The following is an 18,566-nucleotide window of genomic DNA, read 5'->3' on the forward strand; positions in this document are numbered from 1 at the left end:
GCTCCTTCCCTGAGTGGCCTTGATTTATACATTCATGCAGCACACATAGTGTGGGAATGTTGGTGGTTGCTTGGGTCTGAATGGTCAGGGCTGAAGTAGCTTTAAATGTGAAGAATAGGATTATAAGAGATGGATTTTTCTCTTTGTAGCCCATGCCTCATTCTCTTACTCACTCACTCACTCACTCACTCACTCACACGGGCTCTGTTGTGTTGTCTTGAAATAATTGACAGCTCCTAACATCGTAAGTGTTTAACCTGTTCCATTAAGAAAGCTCTTTGTCTTCGGTAATGACTTTAGTGGCTGCTGTTTGTGAAACACAGACAGGAACTGAGTGACACTGACCACACACACACACACACACACACACACACACACACACACACACACACCAGTCTGGAGCTGAATTCTGAGATCAATATAGTGCCTGCTACATGAAGGGATGACAGGTAAGCCATGTGTGCAAACACACACACACACACACACACATATGCACCAATATTCTGCATCACAAGTTACATGTTTGCTTGTGCAATCACCCCAATCTGATGTAATTAAATTTATTGATTCTTGTGGCGGAACTACGGTGATCACACTAATCCATGTTTGCAGATATCTGGCATTTAGCAGCTATTGGCTGTTTAAAAGATGTTCTGTGAGGTGCTGAGGGGCAAAATCATTTCTGCAATCAATACCAGACTTTGATATAATTATGGTTATTTACATAGTTCCTTTCATACTTTTTGCCACTGAAAGGTTGATAACAGCTAAGGATAAAATGTAGTAATCTTTGTGAAATTGTATTCATCCAGCAAAGTCCTCAACTTTGACAACAAATTATGTTTAAAATATATTTGTATGTGCTTATCATTAGTCTTAGATCTTATTTCTCTGATTTTGAGGTCTATAATCAGAGTGTCAGTGGTACATTTATGTTTTTATCCAACAAAAAAGTGGCCTCAGGGTTTTCCTACTGTACAACATAATTAAAAGACACTAAAATGTCCTCAATATACAGTGTCATTTAATTTTGTTTGCTGATTTCATTATTCCTTCTGTAAGGGAAAATTACATGTACAAATGACATCTGTGCAGAGGCACAAGAAATAAATGCGTTCGGCCCTCATGGGTCGGAGACTCAAGGTTGTCCAGTTTACTTCACGCTCTTCTTCTGATTCCGTGCATCTGCAGTTAAATCTGTAAAAGGTGAAATGTCACAGTTTTCTGGAATCTCCCAGCTTTCTCACTCACTCACTCACTCACTCACTCACTCACTCGCTTTCTTTTTCTTTCATGTCTTCCTTCAGCTAATTACTTCCAGGTTGCAGTCTGTTGCATGAAGCGAAGTGTGCGCCATTTTACGGGCTCTGGGAGCTGCTTTCGGTGGGCGAGGTGCTCGGATTTAAGAGGTGGCAGCGGGGCGCCAGCTGTCGCCCGCTCTGCAGGTGACGTTTCTGGGGCAGACTGGAAAGAAGTGGGTGGCAGGCAGGAGAGAGAGAAGAGAGGAGAGGAGAGGAGAGGAGAGAAGGACTGAGGAGTGGGTGCTTGGGGACACGAAAGGGTTTCAGGACTGGTGCAGTGCAAGCCATTAGCGCTAATTAGCAACACGCTAACTCGCACGGTGACATTTTTGCAGATATGCCTGGGCATTTTTGAAAGTATGCATGCAGCATATATTCTAGATTGTGTGTGTGTTTTATGCACAACATGACTGAAATAGAGATTTTGAAAACAGACATGGAGGAATATGAACAGAGAACATACATTTTTTTCAGGGGATGGACAGAAGTCTGTGGAATTTAATGTCAATTCCTACTGGTATATACCCTCACACTCACACACCCTCACACTCACACACACACTCACACACACTCTGACGTCAAGCATAATGCTGTCTTGGTCAATACAAGGAAGAAGAATTGTTCATTTTGTACAGTTTAGGGTGAGGCGTAGTGTTAACCGGAGAACAGTCAAATAACGTGGCTGTTAAATGAAAGCTCAGTCACGTATGTCTTTTATCTGTAAATCATTCAGAGGGGTTAAATCCGCCCTTTAGTACAGGGATGCGACACCGGCCTCCATTTCTTGCGTATCATTTTCCTGCACCTTTGTCTTAAAAGGAAAAAGATTGAGAAAAGATGAATATTTAAAATAACTTCAAACAGGCGTTCATGAAATATTAAAGCCATAGCGAAACGACAAGCTTCTCATACTTTGGTTAGCTACTCACACATACACACACACACACACACACACACTGACAGAGTCTACTGCAGACAGTGAGACAGGGTTAAACAACAAAAGAAAGTTGTTTGTCTCAGAAGGCTGCGATGAGGAGGACGAAGGTTTTAAAGCCTCTCGGGACATGCTTGTATGGATTGTAGGACTGGGACGATGATGTACCCCATTAACGAAACACTTGAACCTACTGTGACTGAAATGACCTCATCAGCAATACTCTCTTTTTTGGCCATTTAAAACTTTTTTTATGATTCGCGTCACATCAAGGTCACTGTGAAAGTAGATAAATACTCTTAGTGCATTGTGAGCTGCTACATTATATTTTCCCTATTTTCTGCCCATGCACCCATGGCGCATCATCAATAATCCTGACATAACTTAGAGTACGGTAAAAACTACCAAGATAATTCTAATGAATTATGTGTGCAATCTCTTTATGTGTGTGGGGGGGGGGGGTGGGACCAAGGGGAACCCCTACCAAGGGTATTGTCAGGATTGCCTGCAGCTGGCCTCCACACCTGACTTTAATCCTGATGCCCCATAAATGCCGGAAGTTTCCGCCCGTTCGGGGTCGCTGGCATTTTCGTGAACTCTATGCACGAACTTGACCTTGTTTAGTGTTATGTGTTTTGAGTTCTGGCAATCGCCACACGCCTACGGGTTAGTTTATGTTCTTTATTTAAGTTTAAATCGTTTTCGGCCACCGCGCCAGTCTTTATTTGTATTTCTTTGTTTGTTAATAAAAACCCCTTCCCAGTATGTCAGACCTCTGCGCTTCCTTCCCCCGTAAGTCCGTAGTCGTGACAGGTATCCTTTTTTTTAAAACTAATGAGTCCTGAATTGAATTGCTTTTTTAAAAAACAAAGAGTTAATAATGAATCCAGACCTTCTGCAGAAAAACACTTCAGTGAACAAGTTCAGATTGAAGGAGGGTAAGAAGGGTGGGATAGATTCCATCTAGGCGGGAGTGAAGGTGGTGACGAGGAGGAAGTAAAATGTTGGGAAGTACATTATATGTTCTATATGTCTATTTGGGACATACTGCCGTCATTTGAGCAAACCGTCCTTGTGCTACACGCAAGCACAGTGGAGAAAGACTCGAAGCCTAATGCACAAATTGTCTAATTAAGCACAGGACATGGCCAAGGAAAGATTTGAAGATTCCCTTTTTAGGGTTAATAATCTATTTAATAATCAATGGCATGGTAATGATGCTCATTACGCTGTGAGGGTTTGGCAGCAGACTGGTGTTTCTTGAACAGGCCCTTTTTATTCTCATCAGCCTGCACCAGCCTCTACAAGTTCCAACGATCAGAGCAATTTCAGCTATGGTAATGAATTTAGTGTTTTGTCACTACACTCAATGCACAGTTCTCAGGAACTGGGATGGGAAACACTTTGCTCAGAAGAAGTTATATAAGTATATCTGTTTTAAGACCAGAACACTTTCTTCAACATGAAGAGCTGCAGAACAGACGATCAGCTCAAACCAAATCTGACCATATACATGTGAGATTTCACGTAATACATGTTTTTGACAACAATTAAAATAAAGAGCTTTACATTTTACCCAGACGCGGGCCCGTCGAATCAGAAGAAAGGAAAGAAAATGCTGCTGTGGTCTTTTTTTTCCCCCCTGAGCTTTAGGTGTGCTGTTATGTGTTCAAATTGTTCATACTGAAAGAGCACAGACTGTTTATCAGTGCTTGAGATAGTTTTTTGTTAGCTGAAAGTGAGAATGTAATTGGACTCGGTCTTTATATCGCCCCAGGGGACCTGCGTTTTCTGGGAGAGAACCTATATTAGCTGCAACATTTGGCTAATTTAAAAAGAAAATTGGTGAGGTAGGCACAAAATTAAAAACACATTGAATGGTAAAAGGTCCATATAATGTCTATTAAAATGAACTCATGGAAGAGTCACAAAAAAAACAGCTAGTATAACAGAGTAGGACTGTTCACTGGCAGTAATTTAATTCATAATCTGAGAAAAACCTGTAGTGCATATCAAAAACATGATCAGACCGGGAGCGCAGGGGCCTGAATAAATCTTCCAATTCGGGCAGTGTTCATTAATAGCGGGTCAGTGACTCACTTTATGATAAAAGGGTTTGAGAGTTACCGTATCTTTGTGTATGGAGGGTCGTGATTTAGAAATATTCCCTACTATGATTGTGTAACGTTTGCATTTTTTCCCCCTTCTCACATCTTTGGGCTTTAATGGTCCAGCCTTTGTGCAACACATGGACTGCCCAGGTATCTCGATCACGTGCTGGTTACTGCTGTCTCACAGACAATAAGCACAAGAAGCCAACCTTGAAACGGCAGTTTCCATAGCAATTGACTTAAAAACTGTAATAGTGTGACCCCACATAATGGTAATGTGAGAAAATATCATACTACTGCTTTGCAACGGTAATTCCAAATGTCAATATTTGAATATTCTACAGCTTTAAAACTCAAATAATTTGTTCAGACATGAATTAAAAATAACATTAAGATACTATTTTCTTTCTTTCAGTCAATTGGGGATTTAAAGAATTAAGGTCAAATTTTGGAATAAATCAAAGAAATAGGTGATTTTAAATGTCTCATATTAGCTCCCCTCTGGGTTAAGTCTCCCTTTAGCTTCTCTACAAAGACACAAACAGACACACATTGACTTTAAGACCTTTTTATGTCTGGTTTCTTTTGAATCATTTTTTATTTCCTTTCCTTATTTCTGTGTCTTTCACGCATCTCTCTGTTCTTCTCAGTAACTCTTTCCTTCCTGCCTGTTGTGTGCTGTGTCTCATGGATGTGTGTTAGACGACCACATCAGCGTTCTGCTGACAGACACATTGCAGGGGTTAACATGCCAGTGTAATCCCACTCCTCTGTGGGTTTAACTCATCAGAGCGGTCCGTCGGCACGGCGGCAAAATTAATTACCGTCATCCATAAATCTGCGTCATGTCTCATTCTCCACAACGTCCCTGCTTCTCCGTGCCCGGTGGAGCTGAATATGCAGGTGGTGCGGGGTGTTAATTAATAGTCCTTGCCCATGCTAAATGCAATTTACATGCTCCGTATTTTTACTGCTCGGACTAATAGCTGACGTATCATCGCATCTGACTGTGTTGATCATGTGTCATCAGGAGAGATATTTACATATTCATACGTCTGTGTGTGTGTGTGTGCGTACAGTATACATTTTAGAATGTGAGCACACATTCTAAATACACACACACACACACACATATATATATGTATATAAAATGTATATTAAAATATATTAAAACATATTATCACTGAACAAACAGAATATGTTGACTGGCTGGTTAAAAGTGCTGAACTGGTAGTTCATGGTTCAGCTTGATGTACATTAGCCTCAGTGAATGTAAGAACCTGTGTGTGTGTTTCTGATGAGGCGTGGCTTATTCCTTTGTTTTCATTTCTGTGTTTTTCTTGGTTTTGAGGGAAATAACCCTATATACCCTGTTGCTTGATATTCCCAAGCATCCCAGACAGTTTTGCAGACGCTCATGCAGCCTGCTCTGCAGCAGCCAATTCCCTTTTCTGCCATGTGTGGAGGATGCATCTACAGAACGGCAATCACAGAGCAGCAGCGTGCGCTTTAATAAAGCAAATAGCATAATAAAGTAAGCGTACATGCCGTGCAGCAGACTGTCCCGGAGGATAATATCTCATCTGATCATCTGGCGCAGCTTTCTGGCTGGATTTAATGAAAGTTTTTTTTTTTCCTGACAGACTGGCAACTTTGGCCATTACTGAATTTTTGAACAAGTTCCCAAATTCCTGGCCTTATTGTGTGATAAAAGTAAAGATTCCCAGCAGTAAGCAAAAGCTAAACGCTTTTGTGTTTGCACGAAAGGAGAGCGATTCATGCTTGGTCTTGTTTACAGAGGATGTTCATATGGGGTGGGCTTCCCAATTAAGCTGAACAGAGAACGGAGGGAAGGGAGCAATATGTCTCTAAAGGAAATCTGTGGTGCAATCAATTCTGCAGGGAGCCATGGCATAGAAGAACTAAAGAGAAAAAAGTGATTATAGCAATGTTAGGCGTTCATCAGGAAGTAAATCCGCTATAAACAGTCAATATACTACTTTTCAGGTTCAAAATGTTGGAAATGTCTTATATTAGTTAATATGAAATAAGTCACTCATGATGTTACATAACATAAAACGTATGCAATAAATGGTTAATTTATATGCTGATCACAATAGCTTGCCACAAAAAAAGACTTCCCATAAAGTTCACTGAAAAGTAGTGCTAACGACGTGAATGTGGATATGTCACAGACTGGTAGTCTGCTGTTGCTGAATTTTTTTGCTCTGTTTTAAAATCAAGACGGGGAAAAAATGGCTACTGGTTGCTGTGTTATAAAATGTCAACCCTGCACTCAACATTAACATTCAATTAATGCGCGTTTGTGATGTAATTCATGAGCCGCATTTGCATTTGAATTTTCATGCTAGTGTTTAATGTGCCCCACAAAGCGTTCTGTGCCAGATATGCCACTGTTCAGAAAATCATTACATCAACAATTTTTTAAAAAAGCGTGATTGCATTTATCGATTTCTCAAGGCCGAGGCCACATGGCTCTGTTTATTTGTTATAATTATGACTCCCATGTCCATAACTGTCATTGAATATCATTCAAATTAAGGCGGTATCATATATGGCTGTGTTCAAAATTGGAATGTATAACAGGATGCTTGCTTACATCACTTCCTCTTTTCCCACAGGCATACTTCCGACAGGGTGTTGCCCTTCAGTACCTGGGTCGCCATGCCGACGCGCTGGCCGCTTTCGCCTCGGGGCTGGCTCAAGACCCCAAGAGCCTGCAGCTGCTGGTGGGCATGGTGGAAGCCGCCATGAAGTCCCCAATGAGAGGTAATGTGCGGTCTGCTTCATTCTATAACTGCACAAGGAACTCTGAGAGCACCCTGACCACTCAGTCCTCAGCATGATAACAGACTGGCCAGTGCTTGAGTGAAAGTCAGATTGTAAAATCTGTGAAATTCACAGATTGGGTCCTAGTTGGAAGTTTCTGGTTGCCCTAGTTTCTCAGCTCCATGGTTTGGGCTGTCTCAGGTTTACAGCATTTAATAATGTTGGACTGAAGATCCACCGCTGCTGTCACTACAGAAAACGTCAGCTTCAGTTTTACAGTTTTATCCCCATCAACATATTTTGTCACAACATAACACTGAGTGGTATGACAGTTGCCAAAAAATGCACTTATTCCAGCGACACCCAGACATGTCTAGCCCACACATTAACTCTGTACTGGGTCTAGACGCGCAGACACTTGAGCTAGGCTTTGGATGCAAGTATATGATATGATATTTTCACATTTCATTTCAGTGCCCCAATACTTCATTAATAATAGATTGTATTGACAAAATAGGTCTGTGTAACATAGATCAATGGTGAGGTAATGCAATGTAATGTTGCACCCTGTCAATCACAATAACTGGGTTTGATGAATCAGAGCAGCATCCATCAGTGCTGGGTATCAATGACATGTTGCATGACTCAATACAGAGGTCCAAATCATGTCCCGATGCCCATAAACTCACAGACATACAGTGTATATGCCCCTTAGTACCCTAGTCACAGACTGAACTCTTACAAAACGTAGAATTTCTTTAATGCAAAGTTTAAATCAAGCGGTAGCTTTATTACAGCGCAGATATGATTTGTGTATATGCGGCCTGTGAGCCCAGCGATGTACATGAGAGTGATTATGGCTGACTTCATGAGAGGGTCAACCAGAACTGGTGTAAAATTGGAGGTGGGGCAGGCCAACCTGACAGAATAACAAAGATGAACTGCCAATACAACAGCTGTGACGTCACACATCATTTTCTATTACCAGGAAAAACTGGTGCATGTGACATTTTTTTTTACAGCTACCAGTGATTGCTCTACGTGTCTGGAATTATGTATGTTTAAAGAATTATGCTTCATAAATGAAATGTGAATATGTTTTTAATATTTTTCTGTAGTTTTTTTCTCACATTTGTTCCTGAGCAAGACACACACACACAGAGACCTTAGATCACTGATATTTTTACCCCTAACTGCATCTACGCTTCCTGCCTTCCTCTTCATTTTTCTTTCTCATTTTAACCCAACCTTTGTGTTTTCCCATCAAAACAGAGACAGGCCTCAAAGGGATGTGGAAGCGCTTACAGCAGATGCCTTTTGCTTGTTCCTCTGCTGCTCTCTCTCATTCCGTCTTCTGACCATTTTGTCAACATTTCTTTTCTCCTTTCTTGTTCGATATCATTTGGAACTATGGGCCCTATTTGCCACATTTTCTCACCTCAACTCGTACCGCCTGACAGTGGTTGTACGTGCAGTGCACAATTTCTAGCCATGTCCCCACACCTTCTGAATAAGAAATGATTTTGCATGTGATACATGCCTGTGAGGATGGTGTTTTTTAAAAAGAGCTGGGTGCCTTGATGGCTATTTTCATGGAGCATAATCACGTTTTTATCAGCAGGATCGTCCAGTGCATTATATGATTATATAATGCACTGCTTGTGATAAGCAATGATATGAAAAGTCAGTTTCCTAATACACACACACACACACACACAAATACACATTGGGATTATTAAGTAGAGAGAAGAATTGGTGTAACAAACAGACCTCATCACCGTAGGATCCCAGTTGACAGTCTAAGCCTCTTCATTGTAAAACCGCTTATTCTTTTGGCGATGAGGCTTTGTGATAAATATCAAGAGTGGAAATAAAATAAAGTGGAACAGAGAGTAAGCGCCATCTAAAAGAGATCAAGTTTGAGCCTTCTGACTCAAATACACACACACACACACACACACACACACACACATTCATACACTTTGCAAACACATTCACCTAAATACATCCAATTGTGTACATCCATGCATATGTGCGCCCGCACACCCCTGTGGTGAGGTCTCAGGAGAGTGGGTGGTAATGGCTCGTGAAATGGGACGATGAAATGACTGAGGGGAAAGAGCAGAACCATACCACTTCCTCAGAGAAATGTGTTTGTGTGTGTGGTTCAGAACGGGTCTTGTCAAGGTACGCACCATTTCAGTTCCTGTGCACAATAATGCGAGTGTGTGTGTGTGTGTGTGTGTGTGGTACGTTTATTCTGCCTGTTTGATTTATGGCTCTCCTACATGCCACTCCAGATGCAATTACAAGTTATGAATGCACATCAAGCACACACACACTCTCTCTCTCACACACATTACATATTTTTGTAAAACATGTAATTAATTGTTATTAAACGCCATTTGTATTCTGTTTAAGGTATGTGTTTGGATTTGTACATTCTTAGAGGAAGTCCTTCAAGGATAGTGACTCATTACACAAACATAAAAAACACACATACATACAGTCCCATATGAGTCTTCTTTTTCTTCTTTGGGGCAGTGGTGGCCTAGTGGTTAAGGAAGCGGCCCCGTAATCAGAAGGTTGCTGGTTCGAATCCCGATCTGCCAAGGTGCCACTGAGGTGCCACTGAGCAAAGCACCATCCCAAACACTGCTCCCCTGGCGCCTGTCATGGCTGCCCACTGCTCACTCAGGGTGATGGGTTAAATGCAGAGGACAAATTTCACTGTGTGCACTGTGTGCTGTGCTGCTGTGTATCACGTGTGACAATCTCTTCACTTTTACTTTACTGAGCCTCCCCAGCTCAGTAAAAGCACCACAGACCGCACAGCGGCTGCAGACAGATAGAGGCATGCTGGGATGTTACATCCTGAGCTCTGAACACTGAAGCATCTTCATAGGTGTGAAAATCATCCACCCATCGCAGCACTGCATACACAACGGCCAGCCTGCAGGAGAATGGCATAGGTTTAGATGTGTGCGCACTGACAGCAGGCACTATTGGGGGCTTTATTGCATCAGCAGGACTCATTAACCCCTGTATCTCTAGGGCAGACTAACTCTGACTGCCCAAACACTCATTACATGTCTTTATTCTATGTAGATGCTGGAATAATATACTTATAGAACCATTTTTGTTCCTGAGGTTATAAGGGGTTATTTAGCTAATTAATCATTTTAACATTTAGCTGCTTATACTTGCGTGTTAATAACAGGTCCCCTTGATATAAATACAGAGTGTATGCGAGAGAATGTGTGTGTGTGTGTGTGTAGATGTGTCCGGCCAGTGTTACTCTCTCATGCTGGGCCATTGATTTATGTCACTGTAAGCGTTTTTGTGCCTTTTTCCTCAGTCGGCTCTGTGCACTCCCTCCCAGAGGTCACCTTGCGTGTGTATTTGGCGGCATAATGTATGTGGTTGTGAGCGTGTGTGTGCGCATACAGGGTTTAGGTCACCTTGTGTATATGATTTTTTCCCCCCTCTCACTTCTGACACTTTTTCAGAGTATTGTCGTTTTTTATTTTATGTCAGCAGAGTCCATGTCTTGTTCAGGTTCTGCTCAGATAGTTCATGTGATGATTTTTTCCTGGCAGAGGATCTCTTTGCCTTTGTCTGTGTGTAATGGTTCTTTACTAAATGCTTGTTTCTTATGGCGGCAGTTGGGCTGAAATGAATAAAAAGCTTTTCAAACTTTGTGCCTTTTTAAATTAAAAGTGGTCACAGTGCAAGAATAGACTACTGAATGCTGTAGGTAACTTCAAATGCACAAGGGCTACTCACCCCAGACACAAATTGTATGTGGAGTAAAGTTTAGTTAAAACGGATTTTTGGTATATAGGGAGGACACCTGTACAGTGACCAGCATAACCAACCAGTAGGTGATGTGACTCCTATAATGAAGCCTGTCGCACCCCTGAACTCTACTAACTAACTCCAATATGAAAATGAAAATGGTCCCAGCCACCGTTCCACTCTGTCGTCTCATCAGGATTAATCTTCAGTAAAAAGAAACAGTTAATGGACTTGTCTATTCAAATCCAGTTTTAATTTGTTTTAAATGTGTCTCATGAATTTAAAATGAATGATATTGCCTTGAAAGTCATCTTGATGGTCACAGACCCATGAGCCGCTCGTGAAGAATGAACTCTGTGATGAGTCTGTCACACTGGAGTGCTGAGGCGAGTAACGGAAGAGCAACATGTCTGAAAAACTCAAGTGTCGGCTGATGTTGTGGGTTTATATTGTGTTGCAGAATACTGGCTTTAAATACACCCATGTTATTTACAGGAGGAACAGTGGGGTAATGTGTACATTTGAATAAAGTGACAAGGGCCATTGTGGTTTTCACAATTACATCATTACAATATGTTGTTAATTAATTTGGACTAATAATGTAGTATAATGCATTTATTATAATGAACATAGGTATTATTAATAAACATGTTCATTTTCTAACACATGGCATTATTATGGTTGACTGATTGCATATTTCAAATCAAATTAATTATTAAGTAATGAATCAAAAAACCTGTCTTGAAAAAATTAAGAATGATTTTAATTTTGCCAGTTTTCTCCTGCCTTATTTGCAGACTCTCTAGAGCCGACCTATCAGCAGCTGCAGAAGATGAAGCTGGACAGGAGTCCCTTTGTGGTGGTCTCTGTGATTGGTCAGGAGTTGCTTTCAGCCACACATCACACAGCTTCAGTGGTGGTTCTAGAAGCGGCACTGAGGATCGGAACCTGCAGCCTCAAACTCCGAGGTTCTGTTTTCTCCGCCCTCAGCTCCGCCCACTGGTCGCTTGGCAACACAGAGAAGAGCATTGGCTATATGCAACAGGACATGGAAGTGGCCAAGACTTTAGGTAACTGTGCTAAAGATCATGAGTTTACAATACAAAGTAATGTAATGTACAATAACATTACAGTAATGTACAATACAAAGTAATGTATTCATGATACATTTATAATATTTTCTTATGCATTTAATGCAATTTTCTTTCTTGATGGTAAACTTGACCATTACATTTACATTTACATTTAGAGCATTTATCAGACGCCCTTATCCAGAGCGACTTACAATCAGTAGTTACAGTCCCCCCCTAGAGCAACTCAGGGTTAAGTGTCTTGCTCAGGGACACAATGGTAGTAAGTTGGATTTGAACCTGGGTCTTCTGATTCATAGACGAGTGTCTTACCCACTAGGCTACTACCACCATTACATTTTGTATATCAGAATTAACATGAATAAATCATAAATATTTTGATGACAATTTTCATGTTATTCACATCTGCAAACGTCTGAAGCCGACTCAGTCCTACAATTGGTCAAATCACCATCACTTATGACTACACTACACTACACTACAGTTTGCTTCTGGCATATCCACATCTCCATTTGAGCTTATGCAAATACAGTTGTATTTTGGTCGTTTTCTCTTATTAATCCAAGTAACTATAAAATGAAATGTGTACTGAATACAGAGACTTTATTGTTGTATATTTCACCATTACATGCATTCTATTACATCTCAATGAGAGTAAGGTATTGCTAATTTTGGCAACTGTTATTATACATACACAACCACGTAAAAAACTGTGAAAAATGGTACCAGTGTGTACAGACTATTAATTTAGCAGTTACTGCTACCAGTGCAGACACTTAGCTTTAGTGTATCTCAAACATGGCCGCTCTTCTCTCTTACAGGTGACCAATCAGGTGAGTGCCGCGCCCATGGCAACCTGGGGTCGGCGTACTTCTCCAAGGGCAACTACCGTGAGGCGCTGTCCAACCATCGAAACCAGCTGGTGCTCGCCATGAGACTGAAGGATAGAGAGGTAGGGCGTTGTGGCCCAGTACAATTTTGCTGGAACTCCTGTTGCTTTTATGGGGTCTGTGAATGAATATATAAGAGAAATGAGTGAGTGAAACTGAACCCGGTCTAATTTTGTTACTCCATAATACAATGCAGCTGTAAAAGATGCACTGAAATGAATGGAGGATAAATGGTTGCTGGTCTTTTGTCTTCTTTAATTGCTAAGACAGGGGTTTCTGTTATGTTAGGCAGGTGTAGGGGTGAGCTCTATTGAATCGATTGTGGGTGTTAATTTAGCATATTGGCCCGAATATAACATAATCTAACAAGATGCCCTTTCAAGGTTAATTGGCACTTAATCTTGTTGATATATGATAAAAATATTATCATATTTGTCACCGGTCAAGGCATCTAGACTACAGTTGTAAGATGACATTTTTATTTTCATGCCTTATAAAACCTGGACCAATTCAGTTTTATTTATTTTTCAATTATAAGCACTAAAAGAAAAATGTAAAATGTTTTTAGATATCTGTGGCTCATAGGCTCAGAGGGATGTGAGGGATACAAGTCTTCCACTGTCTTGGTTAGGTTCATTGGCAGATGCCAGCTAGCACCATTGTTTGTCTTCTTCTTTATGCTGGAGGTCCATTTAAATGGGCAAGTGAGCCCCAGACAATGAATGAAATGTCAGCTGACTGAGAGGAGGGGAGCTGACATCTGACCTGCAAAGTTACAGAACTTGTAATAGTTTAAATGAACTGCATATACTGTGCTGACACATCCGCTCCTATACAGATGTGTCAGTATATGTTTGTTTGCTCATATATTTGAGATGTACACAAGGGGTTAAGCTTTTCTATGCTTAACTGGAGGTCCCTAAGGAAATGCTCATGGATCATAGGTGAAATAGTGCAAGTGATAACTAGTCACAGTGAGTTAAACTACTAACTTTGTAAATTGGGTGGTACCAGTGTCTTATCCTGCTGACCCTCAACACCAGAAATGCAACCTCTACAAAGCGCTACAACTATTGCGGAGCATACTTAACCTTTTTGTCTTAACCAGTAAATTACTGAGCTTCAATTAAATTAATAAACGTTAACGTGTTAATGTGCAATAAATGTAAATGTGTGTATAAGTCTAAGGGGGTGAGGGGTCCCTATAGCACATAAACCTCCACCCCCTATAAGCACAGAACTGTGCAGTAATTGGCTGTCCAGATGGTGGGGTTTTAATGAGGTGCAGCTAGGCAAATGTGACGTGTCACTGTGTGCTTTTCGGGGTTTGGGGGCAGGGTCGGTGCATTGGTATTAGTAGTTTTACTAGTAAATGTGTGTGTGTGTGTTTGAGAATAAATCAGTTTACTTAATCAGGCAGACTGGATTAATTAGGAGCATCCCCAACCCCCTGCACTGGTCCCTCTGTCACTCCATACAACACCATGTAAATGTCCATTTGCGGTTTGAGTATATTTTGGGTCATTTCAATTCAATAAAAAAATAAATCACTTTATAAAAAAAAATTTTTTATTGGCAAAAATCACTTTACAGCAATTGTCACTCTATAGTAGGGGTCATGAAACCTGGTCCTGGAGGGCATTTGTCCTGCACATTTTGTGTTTACCTTTACTTATCCCAGTTGATTCAACCACTGTACTCATTATCACCCAGTTTTGAACAAGGTGTGGTTGAACATGGAAAGATCTAAGCTGTACAGGACTGGTGGTCCTCCATGAGCAGGGTTGGTGACCCCTGCTCTACAGAAATATCATCTTCATCCTCTGGACAGTTATTACAAGTTTTACAATATTGGTGATTTTTGTCCCTATTTCAAATGGTAAGAAAATGGTAGAAAAGGCAACTTTACAAGACATGTATGTATGATCTGCCAATACCAGTAGTAAACCTGGATTTTACTTTTTATTTTTTTTTTGGATACTTTAGACCTTAAACACAAACAGTCAGCTAAATCACATTTTGATAATTATGCGTTTGGCTCTGTCTTTATGTACAATATAGGTACAGTGTCACCAATATAGATACAGTGTCAAAGTGTCACCATTTGAATTCATTCCTTTTGACTGAAAAGACAAATCGGGGGTACTTTACAGATTTTATAATTTACAACTCAGATCTTTGTAACCGTCAAACTTAAGAATAAAAATTCTTAACTTGCTTTCACCGAGCAAATCAGCAACAATATCATGTTAATAAATGAAACCGGATTTGCTGCATATTTCAACAGAATTCCAAAAAATAAGAAAAATGAAAACAGAGATAGATGTTTTTTCTTTTCACATTCACAATAAAAAAAAGAAAATTCTTATTCACTCCACCTTATGTCAATTACCTGCTAAAATAAGGTGAGCTCCTCATGTCACTGTGAGTGTTGGAAGTATCGTAGAAAGGAATCGTGCATTTCGTGCAAGATCTTAGCTCAGGCCGGAACTTTGACCTCAGTGACTCCTGCCTTCTTTAATGAGGTAAACATGTGTCTGTGCGTGTTTGAGGGCACCCGGTCAGCATGTCAGCAGTTAGATATTAGCACTCCCTGTGCCCTGTGTTCTGCTCTAAAAGGGAACCAGACAACCAAGAAGAACGAAAACAAGAAATAATTGGGAAGGGTATTAAATTCATAATCAGTTTGCTTAATTATCATGCTTAATAATCATAAACTTTTTAATATTTTTCTTTTTTTGGAGTTCTGGTTCAAATTTGTATTTCAGCACTGAGAAGATAAAAAAGCGATGTGTCTGTGAATAAGTAGTTATCTTAAATATTCATGTGTTTTCTTGATTAATGCAATTAAAGAATGATAATTACTTAATACATATTAAAAGTGACTGCTGCAACACTCTCAACATTAAGTACTTACCAGAAATTATATTGTCAAGTTGTTACATATTAATATTACTGTCTAATTTCAGGTAAAATTAAGATTCATCTGGTACATTTCTGAATACTGAATATTGAAAATATTGTACATGGGGTTCACCTGGGGCTCCTCACAAAGAACCAAAGACATGCCCAAGGGGTGAACTGTTTCCCCCATCAAGAAGTTGTTTTGTACCTGATTATTCCAGCAATAAGCTCCAGCTTTCCAACGATCCCAATCATGGATCTCATTCATGTACATTTTAAAAATGCTCCCCCACCCCCAGCCTGCGGGCCTGGCGTAGTAACTTCCTCCAGTCCTCCCCCACTGCTCAAGGAAGCTTTTTCCCCCCTTATTTCCAGCTTCTGAGAGCATTTTGTAAATATTGGCGCATGAGCTCCTGATGAGTAACCGGTCTCATTCCTAATATCAGCCGTATTAGCTTTGGCAGCACAGTGGCTGGCTTTTGGCCTCTGATGTTTGGAATATACGGTTTTTCTAAATCAGCTGGCAGAAAATATAAAGGAGGCGTACCCCGAGCGCACTCTTTATCTGCGACTGCAGGAGTGCTGTGGAAAGCAAGCCGATGAGGTCATCATCCTTGGTCTGGGCTTGTAAAAGCTTCTAGGCATAGAAACCCTCTCTGATCTTTTATCAGCACAGCCTCTCTGCCTCGCCCCCTCTCTCCACCTGTAGTCAGGGTCAGGCGTAAATGGCTCCCTCGGGCTTGCATTCTGAGGAAGAATGGGGGGCACCGGTGACCGTGGGTCCAGAGGAGATGCTGACAGGTAGCGTTATGATGGGCCAGTTCATGACCTGCGACTCTTCATGAACAGGAGGCATGAGGGGGTGCGGAGAACAGTGTGGGCCCACAGAGAATAAGTGAAACTAAATTAATGATCGTTTAATGCAGCCTAGAAATAACATTAAAGAATTCAAATTAGTTAAAAAGTGTTTTTCCTTCCAAATTGTAGGGCAAAATGTAATTACTTGAAAAAATAAACAATGATCAAGGTTATGTTTTAAAGACATATCAATGAAAAAATGTATACATAATAGGGCACATACCACGGGCGGTTGGGTGTGTATGGGCACCGGCACCTGAGACCCTGCTTAATTCAGCAGTTAAGGACAGTGAGCGTGTGAGTGACCCATGAGCATACTCTCAGACAGAAGAGATCTAGGTTGCTACCAGGCTTGAACAGGCATTTGTTCAGTAGAGCTGAGATATCGTCTGAGTAAAATTAACTGCACAGATTAAATGTATAATTCAACGCAGTTGAATGCAGTCGGATTCTAGGCATAATTCATTTATAAATATGTTCACCTATCTGCATAAGCATGGCCATTCTCGAAATTAATCTTGTAGAACAAATTAATGACAAAAAGGGATAAAGCCAATCTTGAGATATCTCTATTATAATTACAGAGTGCTGAGTGTGATGTGAGATCATATCATCAGGAGATAATGAGACATGTTGCATCGCTGGAGGTAATGAAACAGTAAACCCTTAAGCACACCAACCTGTAGAATCAGCCATCATGTTGACATAATGTGTAATAAAAATGATTATAACACTAAAGAGGCGTTTGTACCTTGGTGCAGAAGTCTTTCCTGACACTAGCCAGCTAACCGCATCGTCATAACACCGCAGCGTATCTCTAGAGGTTAACTAGTTAGTGTCAAGTCCCCATCCGTCATGTTGAAGGTACCGCTGCCTGGTTATTAACAGGTAGTTGGTGAATGGCATCACTGACTGATTAAAACTCGGTCGCAAATCTGAGGACAATTCCTGTCCAATGTTTTTTTTTATTTTGCGTGTAACGGCTGGCATAAACTACTGCTGAATTTGTCACTTGTACGGCAGATTTATTTTTTTATCAGTGTCACATGCGAGGCACCAGCACTATATTTCAAGTTGGTGATATTAAAAGAAAAAAAAAGTGATGTATTCAGTGGGATTTAAATTCTCCTGCTGGCAAACACCACGAGTGACCCCTCTTAAAGCGTAACAGTTGGAGTGAGATATTTCAGAGCTGGGAGGGATAATCCATCCAGTTTTGAAAGACACATATCTGGGCCAAGGTTGTGGCAGTGTGTCTTGCCCATCATACGCGCAAACATCGTGTGCATGAGCTGTTGTGTCATGTCTTCATTGCTTTGTGGCATCATGTGCTGTTTGATGAATAGGTGTGTAGCCTGAATGTGTGTGGTAACAATGCAGACCGTGCTACAGTGCATTATGATGGAATAAAATGGCTTGTAAATAAGACCCGGGAGCATGAGTGTGTGTGCTGTGAGTGATCCTGCGACGTGCGCAGTCCACCTACCGATGTGTCTGCTTAGAGGCCTGGTGTAAATCCGGATTATTGATTATCGGTGATTGTCCTCTTAACTAAGTGGTGTTTAGTTACACGCAGATCACAAGTGTAAGAGGGTGTGTTGAAGGACTCGGTGTGTGCGCGTGTGTGTGTGTGTGTGTGCGCGCGCCCCGTTGGAGCTGTTGCGCTGCTGTCAGAGAGATGAATGACTGCTGTTATATTTACTCCCTTCTTCTCCTCCCCTCCCCCTCTTTCTCTCTTTCTGTTCATATCACGACATTGGCATGTACCCATACAGATTTTAGTTTTTGAATTTCCCCACTCTTGCCTTTTATATTGTTTCTTTTTGCTGCTCTCTTTATTGTTTTATGTGTTTATTTTGGTCATTTACAGAGGACACTCACTCTCTTGT

The 18,566-nt window shown here is 40.9% G+C and overlaps 1 protein-coding gene across 2 annotated transcripts in view; it reads left to right on the forward strand.

Annotated features, from left to right (window-relative positions):
* Nucleotides 1-18,566, forward strand: part of LOC114789864 (tetratricopeptide repeat protein 28-like) — a 122,206-nt gene that overhangs the window by 44,337 nt on the left and 59,303 nt on the right. For both annotated transcript variants that reach the window (XM_028979292.1, XM_028979298.1), the window contains exons 2-4: nt 6,989-7,136; nt 11,732-12,004; nt 12,847-12,977. In XM_028979292.1, coding sequence (XP_028835125.1) covers nt 6,989-7,136; nt 11,732-12,004; nt 12,847-12,977 — 552 coding nt within the window. The remainder of the gene's footprint in view (nt 1-6,988; nt 7,137-11,731; nt 12,005-12,846; nt 12,978-18,566) is intronic.

Source organism: Denticeps clupeoides, chromosome 1, assembly GCF_900700375.1.
Source record: "Denticeps clupeoides chromosome 1, fDenClu1.1, whole genome shotgun sequence".
NCBI classification, from domain to species: Eukaryota; Metazoa; Chordata; class Actinopteri; order Clupeiformes; family Denticipitidae; genus Denticeps; species Denticeps clupeoides.